This window comes from Cannabis sativa, unplaced genomic scaffold, assembly GCF_029168945.1.
Source record: "Cannabis sativa cultivar Pink pepper isolate KNU-18-1 unplaced genomic scaffold, ASM2916894v1 Contig1, whole genome shotgun sequence".
Lineage (NCBI taxonomy): Eukaryota > Viridiplantae > Streptophyta > Magnoliopsida > Rosales > Cannabaceae > Cannabis > Cannabis sativa.
Window position 1 is genome coordinate 98,852 of NW_026870037.1, and position 13,048 is coordinate 111,899.

The 13,048-nt window shown below is 33.4% G+C and overlaps 2 protein-coding genes across 12 annotated transcripts; both read left to right on the top strand.

Moving 5' to 3' along the window:
* The first annotated feature begins 3,669 nt into the window (after window positions 1-3,669).
* Window positions 3,670-12,864, top strand: LOC115719860 (uncharacterized). Of its 11 annotated transcripts, XM_061107418.1 has the most exons (9): window positions 3,670-4,387; window positions 4,602-4,721; window positions 4,974-5,111; window positions 5,446-5,532; window positions 6,143-6,190; window positions 6,299-6,375; window positions 9,137-10,637; window positions 11,407-12,228; window positions 12,308-12,864. In XM_061107418.1, exons 8-9 carry the CDS (start codon window positions 11,422-11,424, stop codon window positions 12,572-12,574), a joined length of 1,074 nt encoding a protein of 357 aa, XP_060963401.1. In that variant the 5' UTR covers window positions 3,670-4,387; window positions 4,602-4,721; window positions 4,974-5,111; window positions 5,446-5,532; window positions 6,143-6,190; window positions 6,299-6,375; window positions 9,137-10,637; window positions 11,407-11,421; the 3' UTR covers window positions 12,575-12,864. The 11 variants fall into 11 exon arrangements, 8 of the variants coding, with proteins under 8 accessions (XP_060963401.1, XP_060963396.1, XP_060963395.1 ...); XM_061107413.1 differs by having other exon boundaries at window positions 3,683-4,389; window positions 4,641-4,721; window positions 5,446-6,190; XM_061107414.1 differs by having other exon boundaries at window positions 3,684-4,389; window positions 4,974-6,190; window positions 9,137-10,508; window positions 10,583-10,637.
* LOC133032961 (double-stranded RNA-binding protein 1-like) lies at window positions 8,264-10,048 on the top strand. The gene is made up of 4 exons (XM_061107448.1): window positions 8,264-8,395; window positions 8,751-8,897; window positions 9,137-9,356; window positions 9,579-10,048. The coding sequence occupies exons 1-4, from the start codon at window positions 8,264-8,266 to the stop codon at window positions 10,046-10,048; spliced, it is 969 nt and encodes a 322-aa protein (XP_060963431.1).
* Window positions 12,865-13,048: the final 184 nt, after the last annotated feature.

The window sequence follows — 13,048 nt, forward strand, 5'->3', positions numbered from 1 at the left end:
TTGCTCAAAAAATATAATTGATTTAAACATACATTATGTAGCAAATATAACAAAGAGAAAAAGAAACTAAAATCAAAGAGAAAAAAAAGAAACAAAAAAAAATTAAAGAGACAAAAATGCAATAAAAACCATAAAAGAATAACAAAAAAAAAAACAATGGAATGTGAGAAACCAGTTAGTAAAACAACCAAAATAAAAACAAACAAATAAAAACCAGTTTCTTGAAATAATCAAATAAAAAATTAAAACTTAAAACTCAATTATGAACAACAATAAAAAAACAGTTATGAAAACTAGTTACTTAAAAAAAAAACAATTATGAAAATAATAAAATAATATGTGTGTCAGAAACTGATTATTTAAAATAAAATAAAAATTGTTGTTCAAATATCATACAATAATAAAACCAGTGTAACGCCCTTACTTACGTAAAATAAGATGCCATAAATAAACTGGCGTTAAGATACTAATGTTGCCTTTATTAAAAAAATAACAATTTTCAAAACATGGGTACCCAGTTAAAAATAAAGTATTACCACTTAGGGAAAACTAATAGAAAATTTAAACGACAACATCCTCGATAAGTTTAATAAATTAAAAAAAAACTTTCAGCGGAAGATGGCCAAGACCACACGCAGTTACATGATCACACGAGATACACCCCATGCTGCCCGGACTCAACTTGTCACCGAATTACAGACTTACTTATCTGCACATAGGGGGGTAAATAAGGGGTGAGCTGCAAAGCCCAGTAAGGAAAAACAAAATACTATGTACCAACATTCACACATCATAGCACAAACATATACATCAAACATACAATAAACTAATCATAAGTATAAATAGAGGCAGCCACACAAATACTGAAATACCACACACTCACACTCCAGCTTCCATACAAATCTGGAAGTCTTACGTTCTTAACCAGAACGCAGTACCAATAACCAGTGCACCCTTACGTACACTGCCTCACTTACCACATCACCATACATGTGTGGTTTCCAACCACTTCCAAGTACCTGAACATGATTAAACAACCATATACAATCCATCGACAAAACACTAATATTTCACCGAAACTATCACATTCCACAGTTTCAATACAATTTATTCAAGCACTCATACTAGGTACTCAAACCATATAAAAAGCAAGTATAAAGTATAATTATTTTTCCTTACCTCAACTCCGCTGTAATTAATTCCTACGATACCTTCTAGGCCCTATAACATTTAACGAAACCCTTAGTCCACCGATAAACTCAATATATTTATTACTCTTACTGTACAGCAACTTTAGCCTAGAATTTGACTTATAAAACGTTTGAATTAGAAGTCAAACTGTTCACAAAGTTTTTAGTTAATTGAAAGACCTTTCTAACGATATAAAGATCATCAAATGCGGGCATCCTTTTTCAATAAACTAGCAGCACAAGCTACACTATCTCCGTTACATGTACTCAACAATACCTTCCACTGTTCTTAACCATTCCTCAGCTTCCATTGGATCTGAGCCCCCTTCAAAATTTGGTGGGTGTTGCTTGCGGAACCTTTCATATATTGGTTCCCATCGACCCTCCGCACAGCAGTGCATTACACCGGCAAAAATCGATGTTGTCCTTGATTGGGTTGTTCCTGACGGTTGTGAGCCTCTTCATCTCGCTTCCTAATTTCTTCCCTGAGACGAGCAACTTCTTGCGCCAAATCTTCTTGTTGTGGTGGCACCACTACAGGGGCGTTTTGGTGTTCTTGACCAACTACCCCAGCAGGGACTTCGTGGTTGCCCCCACCTTGACCTCGGTTGTTGTCCATTTACGGGGGCATTTTGATTCTCCCGGATCACCGCCTCGACAGTACATGCCGGTTTCCCCGCTCGACCGCGACCTCGACCGCGAGCACCTCCTCGCCCCCGACCTCTAGCTCGGTCTCTTACAGCTGCTCGACCTCGACCGTGAGATTCTTTCTTCTCAAGGGAACCAAGTATTAATGAAATTATACCTATAAAAAATGAAATTATAGAATTAATATATGAACTAGGCCTTATTATTATATGTAGTTATTAATAATTGGAAAAAAAAAAAACTTATCGTGAGATAGTTCTAGTACATCTTTTATATATACTAGGTGAGTATTCTAGATGCAGCGTAATTTTTCTTATTTTATTTCATTTATACTTTTTGTTTGCTTAACTTTTATTTTATAAATAATTGTAACAAAATTTTATATAATGTAAATTTTGCATCTTAATTATAGTACAAATTATATATTTATTATTATATTGGAGATAAGAGAGTAAGAATAAATCTTTAAAATGGGCATTATAGATTTTTGAACATTGTTTTCTTTTTTCTACTTTTTTTTAAAAATAAAATTTGTAATATACCTTTAATAATTAGGCTGATTAGGATTTTTGCCCCTCAAGCTTTAACACGTACTAAATCATACCCCTTAACTTTTAAGGTCGTTAAAAATACCCGCCAAACTATTGAAATTGTTAGATTTAAAGACTTTTGTCCAATTTTAGTAAAAAAATCTAACATAGATAAAAGTTCATGAGACATGATTTAGTACATGTCAAAGTTTGAGGGACATGATTTGGTAGATATCAAAGTCTGGGGAGCATGGTTTAGTACCTAAACAATCACTGAAATAGTAAAATTGAATGAAATTAGACAAAAGTCTTTAAATCTAACAATCTCAATAGTTCGGGAGAAATTTTTAACGGCCAGAAAAGTTCAAGGGAACATGATTCGGTACATGTTAAAATTTAGGGGGCAAAAATCCTAATTAGCCCAATAACTATAATGTGGACAATTATGAAAAAAAAATAGTTAAAGAATATTTCTAAATATTAAAGCAGTAAAGGGTGTATTGGTGCACCATTTTTTAAGGGTTACACCGTAGATACTTTTTAAGATATATACTACTACTAAATTCTTAACATGTACTTATTTAAATAAATAATATAAAATAAAAAAAAATTAGAGAAAATCCGTAGTAGGAACATAAAAGAGTATTTTGGTAAACCCATTATTTGTTTCGATATTTTGGAGAGTTTTTTAGTCCAATTTTTTTAATGATTCTCTGTGTTATAGTTATTTAGGACCGCCTGTAAATTTTTAAAAAAATTCTGAATAGTTTTACCATGCCGAAAAATAAAGTTAAAATAGTTGCTTAATACATATATAAAAAAATATCATGCATGCAACAAAATATTTAATTTTTTTAGCATTGTAAACTAAATTAATTGCAATATATTTGGTAATATATATTAGGTGGGAAAAAAAAGAATTCGATTAGGACATATGTAATTTCTGTTAGCAATAATAATTCCATACCACAAATGAACTTTAATTCATTTTTTTTTTCAATCATGAACTTTGATTAATTTTGTGATAATATAATAGCTATATTTTTTATTATTATTAATTAATCAAATTTGATTATATCTAGCGCCAGTAGTCATGGCGACGGATCGATCAATATGTACAACAAAATATACGTTTTAAGTTTTTTGAACGCGTGTGGTAAACTGTAATATCAAGAACTCTTTTTTCGTATCGTAAACTATTCGTAATTTTTCAAAAATTTACAAGGATGATACCGTAAATATAACGAACACTCGCTATGAAAAAAATTAAAACAAAATATTTCGGCATGTAATTTCGGACATAGAGATTAACTATGAAGTTGTAATTAGCATTTCTCTATTATGAATCTTCGATCGTATGCATGCCTCCTAATAAGCCAACACCTCTACTCCCTAAGGTTAGCCCCAAAATTAAACTATAATATTAATATTATACGGTGCTTTGTGTAATAAAAAAAAATATATTATTTAGTGATGTAATAAAAAATAGTTGCTTGCAACGTGTGGACCGTTAGCCAGGTGAGATGGTGCTTTATAATGAACCCTCAGAGGGTCACATGCTTGTCAACTCTACTCCCCAGGTTGGCAGCGTGCGGTGCTTCAGACTTCAGCCACTTGAAGCTCCTAACCATCTTATAGGAATGGTACCACGTCCCTATAAGGGTGGGCGGAGAGAGCACCATCCATATGACTAGGGAGTACGGCCCACCAGATGCATCCCAACTACTTTGCCCCACTTGGTTACAGGCCCACGTGACTGGACCCGGCGATAGGACTGTATAAAGTAATCAATATAAACATATTAAAAAAGCTATAACAAGTCGATGTGGGATTTTTTCTTCCTTAAACCAAACCAAATCAAAAGTTGTTCTTCTCAGTTAGTGTAAAAATGATGCTATCCGACTCTCCACTCCTCATCTCACTGCACAACAGAGTCAGAGAGACCAAAAACCTCTTTTTCCCTCTCGACCAAGGAACCCAATCACCGGCGGCGGCGCAGTTGCTTCGTCCTCTAAGACCGTGTATGTCGTTTTAGTATTTTTTTCCTTTCTTTCTTTCTTTCTTTCTATGTCTATCTCTTCGTGCCTTATGTATGAATTTTTGTTATTGCTCGGTATTAGTTCTCATAGGGCTTGATTTTCTTCCTTCACGCTGGGTTTATCATACAATACAAGTTTAGAATTAATTTTTTTGGCTTCGTGTTTCTTTTAACTCGTTGCATTCCATTTTTTAGGATTTAAATCTGTATAACATTTTCTGTATCGTAAAATAGCATAAAATGCCTGAAGGTTTCCACTTAGAACGCCCTCTGTTCGCCGGTGCCTTAACTAGCACCTTCCCTCAAAGGTTCCAGGTATTTTTTTTTCTTTTTATTTATTTATTTTATTTTAATTTTATCTCACAAAAAAAGTAATATTCGAGAAGTTCCAGATCATCAGGTGAGGACTGAGGAGCTATGCTTCTTTCTAGTTTTCACTTCGTTTCTTTGAATACCCAATTTTTCATTTTAAGCTTCTGGGCATTAAAGATTTGTTTTTTTCTTTCACTTATGTTGTTTATTTATGCATTATTGATTGTTTTTCTTAATTATTTTGTGGGTTTAAAGGAGGTGTTTGTGGATCCTTCCCGGGATGAAAGTTTGATCTTTGAGATATTAGAATTGAAGGAAGAAGTTGGTGATGATGGAAGTGCTTCATGGTTTCTTCAAGACCTTGCCTCTGAACAAGAATCTGAAGGCTGCGTGGTAATTAAATTTTTCCCTATTATTGTTCACACTCATTAATTGTGTATTCATCTATCAATTGCTAACTTGATCATATTTTCCTTGTCTTAGATTGTTTATGGTTTTATTTTGAAAGGGTTATCCAATTTGTTTCGTATAAATGCGTACATGTTAATTTAGTCCTCTTCAGTTCTTATTCTCTAGTTTCTATCTATGTAAGATGGTAATTAAATGCCGATATATTATGATACTAGCTTTCGCAATATTTGGATATGAGAAAAGTTTCCCCAATAGTAGCTGAGATATGATTCAAACTATTGTGCCAAAGACTAATTTGCCTCAAATTAAAATTCAGGTGATTGAACAGTCAGCAGTGACTTAGGCCCCTGGACTGTGCTATAGGAGCACACCTGCTGTCATTATAACTGCAGTAGGCCAAATGGTATGTGTCCATAGTAATCTTTTAGGTTGTGTTTGCTGTTGGTTATGGGTTTTTACTTTCTTTAGTTTGCCTTCACATTTAAGTAATGGATGATTGGCCTTTGGTCTATTGTGTGGAATCATAAATGTCACCAACCTTGTATCTGTCGTAAACTTGTGATTATTGATGCTAGGTATCTGTTCTTCTACTTCCTTCAATGTGCCTCTTCTGTAGGGACAAAGATGAAAAAACAAAAGGGAAATTGTGTTCAAATATGTATATATTTCAACATTTTCTTTCAAGTAACCTTACATAATATATCCTTTTCCTTTCCTGATGACTGATATGGAATGGAAGAGAAATAGTGAAACAGTGTGCTGCTTCATCACCTGATTAATCATTATCGGTATTGAATATTTTCTTTCCAAATAATTTGTATTGAACTGCCATTAGAAACATTTACGAAGAACTATGATGATTGCAAGAAGTGCTTTTGAAGCATGGCTTGTAGTTTCTCCATTGCATGGAAAATATTCTTTGTTTATCAAACTTCCTTTGAAGAATCTCAAAGTTAAACTGTATTAACCTTTTGGGCTCATATCAATTCATTATTTTGGTTACTTGAACATAGGCTATCTCTAAGGGACGGCAAGGTAGGGAAGCACAAAATGTTGTGAGGGTAAGTTATTTCTCTTCTTTTTTAAAGCTAGTTTACTATTTTCTTTCCACCAGCTAATTACGGTTTAGTGTTTCTGTGCTCTATTAATATTTTATTGTTATCTTGTAGGTATATGTTGCAAATGTTCGTCTTAAAGAAGTTAACACGGATATCCTAATTTCTGCATATGAGCCGATTCATATAAAGTAAGTACTAGGAGTTTGTGTTCTGCTGCAACAAGTTCTCGGTTTTTTTGCTTTTCTTTCTGAGAGTACAAATCATTGATTAAATGCTATCACCTATACTTGAATAAATAACACCTAAAAGAAGAGCATCTACACATGAATATACTTACAACATTCAGTCAATCTATGCATAATTTCTCTTGTATTTCAATAATTTTAAACAACTAACAAGTTGAAACATGTTATATTAATTGCAAGTGTAAGATTAATGCCTCTTTTTCTTCCAAATGTTAAGATGTTGAATTTCAAGGATACAAATGTATTTCCTCTCAACATAAATTTTCCTGCCACTAGTGCTTTAGTAATGTAAAGAGGCAGAGCATAATCTTCCTCCTTTGCACCCTCCTTGTGTTAGATTCTCCGATTGTGGTTCAGTTCCCAAATGTTTGAACAGAAATAGATGGTAGATGGTAACAACACTGTTTTGTGCTGTGTTAATATTTCCGACACCCTCCCACTTTCCTTATTGTTTTCAGTCCATTGAGTGAAAGTGCTACCGCCGTCGGGGCTGGTGCTGCCACTCCTGCCGAGCTTTCTGGATGTACGCCAATGGTTGAGGTCTTCAAACTTGCTGTCTCAACGTTTAAAGTCAACAACTGGGGCCTTTTTGGAAGTGTATAGATGAGTCATAGGGCCATGTATAGATTATACATGAATAGGTTGTTTTAGATTTAATGATTATTTTTTGTTCAGAAAGATTGTTGCCAGTCACCAAACTTAGTTTCTGTTGTCATCTTCCATTTTCTTTGAATGTTGAACTGAATGGCTTCTTGGTTTGGTGACTTTGGTCTCAGTCCTTTTTGTAGAGTTTGAATTGTTAAAATTACTTTCTGATCATCTCCCTCTCTCCGCTGTAGATGTTACTGCATGTGTTCAGTTTTACACAATAAAAATTAACCTCATGGTACGGCTTTGTAAATGATATCACTTCTTTTTTATTTTTTTTAACAAAATTTTGTGTTTGATAAATTGACTGGAATTTCATTGAATTATAAAACTAAAAAACTTAACTTTTTGAAAGAAGAGTTAGTGACCACATTTCAGGTGTTTTTTTCCTTCTTTTTAAGTCATGTATTTTTTAACTTATTATTATTATTATTATTTTTTTTTTTGATTCAACATGTATATTTTAACTTGATGAAAACACTTTGGTTCCATAAAAAAAAAGGCCACTCTGGTTAAAGAAATAAAACTAATTCGATGTTATATACAGTTTTTAGAAAAATAAAATTTATCTTAAATCTGCTTCAATGTAATAGTATAAATGCCCTTAAAAAAAAAACAATAGTGTAAATGTACAATGTCATTTAATATTCCTTCTGTTAATAATCTTTGAACACTTATGTTAAAAAACATCTCTAATCAAAAATAGGAAATTGATGAGCATAATTGTATTTAAAAGTATATGTTAAGAGTGAGACTAGTATAGTAACTCATATTTATTGAATGGGAAGGGAAGCTATTTCAATAAGCATGATTAGCAGAACCAGAAAAGGTAGTAGTACACCAAAAAAGAATAAAGAAATATAATTCTCTTAATTTTTTTGGAATTGATTAGTTTAGTGGTACTCATAGAGTCATATGTTAGACATGAAAAATAAAGCACAGCAGTATGTCTGTGTTGTCTTGAACACGTGGGAAAAGCCTTTGATGTCCTTTGGTAACTAACAACCATATATAAAAACTTGGAAACTATGCATTTGATGTTCATCTTCTTAAAGAGTTCTTCAATAAGTTAAATACTTCAACACTAAGCAGAGAAAGAATGTTCAAGTCGAAACTGGCCATTTAACAAAGAAAGACGGACTCTCCTGCTTGAACTGATAGCTATTTCGAATCAAGCTTGAGAATGGAGCTTTGCCACAAGAATCAATGGGGTTTACCAAAGTACACCTCTATGAGATATGGGCCAGATCATAACCATGCTGCCATAACCATGCTGCCATGCTTGCTTTTCTTCACTTCAATTCTCCACCTCCTGGTTCTCTTTCTTTCCTTCTTTCTTGTGTTATATAATGCTTTGTTCCCAATTGGGTTCTCTTGTAGCTTGTTCTAGTCCTAATATATTAGATTTTTCATTATCTGCAATCATCCATAGTATTCATGTGTTTTTTATTTTAAACTATCAAAGTTCATGGTGGCAACTTCTATAAGTTACACAAAATTGAACTAAAGCACAATAATCTTTGTTAGAAATGTTCTGTTGAACCCTTAAATTTTTTAAGACAATGAATTTTACTCATGTATATATATAAAACTATTGTCCGAAGCAACTACAGAAATATGCTAGACAGATTAATTTCGGTTTGCCAGTGTACTTTTGTGAATGTGGTCAGGGTCCTGAGGACACTCAGTTTAAGGCAACAGTTACAGTTGGTGATCAAATTTTTGAGAGCTCTAGATCCTTCAACACTTCGAAAGACGCTGAAAGTGATGCTGCAAAGGTTGCTTTAATGTCTTTCTTAATGGAAAACTTTCAAGAGGCAAGCACTCCAAAGTAGCTAAGAGCTTTTTCTTTTCTTCACAAATCTTGTGATGCTGCAAAGCTTGGGGTTTTATAGAACTGTAGTGTATTTAGTTTTAGTGAAGAATGTTTAGAATGGGTTTCTATATTGGAATTTTCTTTCTACTGCTTCAGTTACATACTTGTTTTGCAGCATCATTTCTGTGTGGATGAATGTATAGAAAATTGTTAGTCTAATTTACTTTTTTCCATCGACAGGACGAGTCTCGAGTTTACAAGATTCTCTTGCAAGAGATAGTTCAGAGAGAAGATTTAAGCACTCCAGTTTATAAAACTATAAAACGTGGTGAACCCCACAAGCCTATTTTCTTTACTAGTGTGGAGCTGGATGGAGAAATTTTCCATGGGAAAGCAGCAAAATCCAAGAAACAAGCAGAGTTGGATGCTGCAAGGGCTGCCTATGTCGCTCTTAAGGAACGTAAGTCCGAAAAAACAGTTCATTCTTTCTAATGATTTGTTTTGCTGACTCTAATCTTCTATGTTCAAGTGAATCTTATTTTGGTAGTTTGACTAGTTAGGATGTAGCAGCTTTACAAGTAAATCAGAAACTGGAATATACTTAAAAAAGGTAACCAGTTACCATGAAAATAGTAAATTATGAAATGAATAATGTGTTTATTTTCTTGACATCTATCTTCAGGTGGATCAATTCAGAATGTCAACTTCACTTCCTCTAGTTTAGGAGCACATACTCCCAAATCAACTTGGAGCTCTGGTGTGGCCTATGACTTGGTACAGAGTCTCAAACACCAATGCATTTTGGTTCCACATCAACCTCAGACTTATGTTGAAGCTAAAGAGAAGTTTGATACATTAGCAGATTTAGCAGAAACCATTGTAAGCACAATGGAAGTGGACAACTCATACCCTGCAATAACATCTCATATGGAAAAACTGAATGAAGCTGAGAAAGTCTCTGCTGTTTCTTCTCCTTCAGTAACAAACTCGATGAGCAGTGATGTGAAGAGTTACTTGCTTTGCAACAAGGTGAGAGTGTACTCACAGTTGCCCAATCATCCATTCCCAGAAGACATTACTGTGCTCCCCATTAGAGAAGACAAGTGGGTAGCTGTCAGCTTGGAATTCCCAAATGAAAACAACAAAGAATAGTTGAAAAATTCATTCACCCATAATCATGAAATATATTCCCATCAACAATTGATGCCTATGTAATGTTTTTTTATATTACAACTTTAAGTTAAAAGTCTTCATTTTTATGTAAACAGAAACACTCTTTACATATATATAAAAGCATATATTTAAGAGTGTATATAGTATAGTTATAACTCATTTCAAATGGTAATGCATGGGGTTTTTGGGAATTGGCTTAATTTTTGGTGATATTAACGACGACTGAGTTGTGTCGTCGGTAAAAGTGGTGATATATCATTTGCCCCCGAAACCCTATTCAGCTATTCTTCATCATTTGGTTCCTTCATCTCTCTCACTCTCTAAAGTTTCTCTCTCACTCATACAAGCGGCGCCGGTGATCTCGTTTTCTCTTCAAGCTCTGAAAACGCTGCCCAACCCAGGATCTCCTCTCCTCCGGCGGCCTCTCTCTCTCCTGCAGGTATTATTCCTTTTCCATTTTTATATAAAATGTCAGAAAGTTCTCAAACTCACCGGCATCTCCCTTCTCGGTAGATTCTGGCCACAATCGTCATCTCTAGCGACGTGCTCTCCACTTTTTTCAGATCTAGTAATTTTCTCTTTCACTCTCTTTAATTTATAATATAAAAAAACATTAGAAATTTTGTCCTCATATGAGCTAAATTATACCCTTAAAACTTTTCAATTCATTAGGTGGCGTTTATTTGGAAAGAATGAAAGTATAAGAATAAGAATAGCTATTGGAATAGAAATAAAATGAAATAAAATTTAAAATACATAAAAAAAATTGATAAAAAAATTAGAATAATTATTCCACCAAAATGTTTAAAAGGTCATTCTATCAGAATGGTATTCCAATAATTTTAAATGTAACCAAATAAAGGAATGAAACGAAAATTATTTCCAATTCCATTTCATTACCTCCAACCAAATATTATCGAAATTGTTGAATTTGGTACCATTATAATTCGAAGCACAATTAAATACATATCGAAGTTTAGAAACACAATTTAGTAGATAAATAACTATACATTAATAAAATTAAATAGAATTAGACAAAAATCAAATAATTGAGATAAATTTTTAATGATATGAAAAGTTTGAGATATGATGTGGAGTAAAAATTCTATTTACCCTATAAAAATATAAAAAAAATTATATTAAATAAAAAATAAAAAAATTTAATTTTATTAATTAAAAGAAATCTGTTTTAATTTTAATTTATATGTAAGGTAGAACATCTCTAAGAAAAGCTAAATATATGCTTGTTTTTTTGTGCCAAATTTGGCAATATGTTTGGATAAAGCATTAGAGATGGTCTTAAATGGATAAACTTTTCTTTTGCTAACAATGTGTAGTGCTACACACATAAAATGTCGATCAACAAGACTTGGATCAACAATCCAAATAAATTATCTGATGAGTATGGAGCTGGAGTGGTGGCATTTCTTGAGAGAGCTAAAAATTTTGTGGATGAAACAGGACTGGTTAAGTGTCCTTGTAACAAGTGTGTCAATATTCAATTGCAGACAATCAATGTAATAGAACATCATCTTTTCAATAATGGTTTTCTTCAGAGTTATACTAATTGGTATTGGCATGGAGAGGAGGAAATAATACCAACAAATAAAGTGGTGCAACAATGTCAGAAAGATGAGATAATGGATGGTCTTAATGTTATAGAACAACCAGAAAAAAATAAAGATGATGAAATTGTGTGTGATTATGAGATGAATACAAGTGAAGAATGTGTGTGTGATGATGATGAGATAGCTACAAGAGAAGAAATCGAGTGTAATTATGATGATGAGTTACCTACAACTGAAGAAAACCAGCATGATGATGAGATACCTACAGATTTCAGAGATGGACAGGATTATCGCGATTTGTCTGCAGAGATGGAAGCTCCATTATTTCCAGGGTGTGAGAAATACACATCTTTGAATTTCTTAGTTAAGTTGATGTACTTCAAGGGGAAAATTCCTAACAATATTTTTGATGAGTTATTGGGGCTGTTACAAGATGCATTTCCAGCTCCAAATAATTTGCCAAAGTCACGTAATGAGGCCAAGATGTTGCTGCGTAAACTAGGACCTGTTGTTGGGATTCCAGAGACATGGAGTACAACTAATCACATGGACGACGAAGGTTGGGACAGCAAGGACGCCGAGGACAGCTATGTAAGTATATTTTTTTGAAGCTTTTTACTATGTTTATTTGTAACTTGTTAGTGTTGATATTGCAAATTGTATGATACAGGAAAGGTTGAAAAATGTGCTTGAGATTCAATTACAGTCTCCTGCAAGTTCATCAGCTGCGAGTGCTTCCATCTCCATGGATGAAGAGGAAAACACCGCCCTTGGCTTGAGGGCGCAACATGATGATGAAGTTCCTCTTTATGAGCAAGTTCAAGGTATGATGGCGAGCATAAGAGCAATGGAGGAGTATATGGCTGCGTTAGCTGGAGCCTCATCGTTTCCACTTCCACCTCCACCTGATCAGGATCCTAAAGCTCCGAGCCAGTAGAAAGAACGATCTTATTCGTGTCTTTTATTCTCTTACAAACATGTTATCTGAATTGTGGTCTAAGCATTGACAGTATGGGACATTTCTTTGACAGATAAATTTGTATTGAGCTGCTATTAGAAAGAATGAAAGATATACTAAGAACTAGTAGTTGTTAATCAAAGAAGGAAATAATAATTCCTTATGCTAATCTGACAAAATGGTTTCAAAACATAGCTTGTAGTACCTCTTTTGAAGACAAAATACTCTGTTTATCCAACTTGCTTTGAAGAATATCAAATTTAACTCTATTAAACTTTTGGGCTCTAATCAATTTATTATTCTGGTTACTTGAACACAGACTATTTTTTAAGGGTTGTGAAGGTAAGTTGTTTCTCTTCTTTCCTCTTTCATGTTTAAAGCTACTTTATTATTTTGTTTCCATTTGCTAATCAGCTTTAGCATTTATGTGCTTTATTAACATGATGTTGTTGC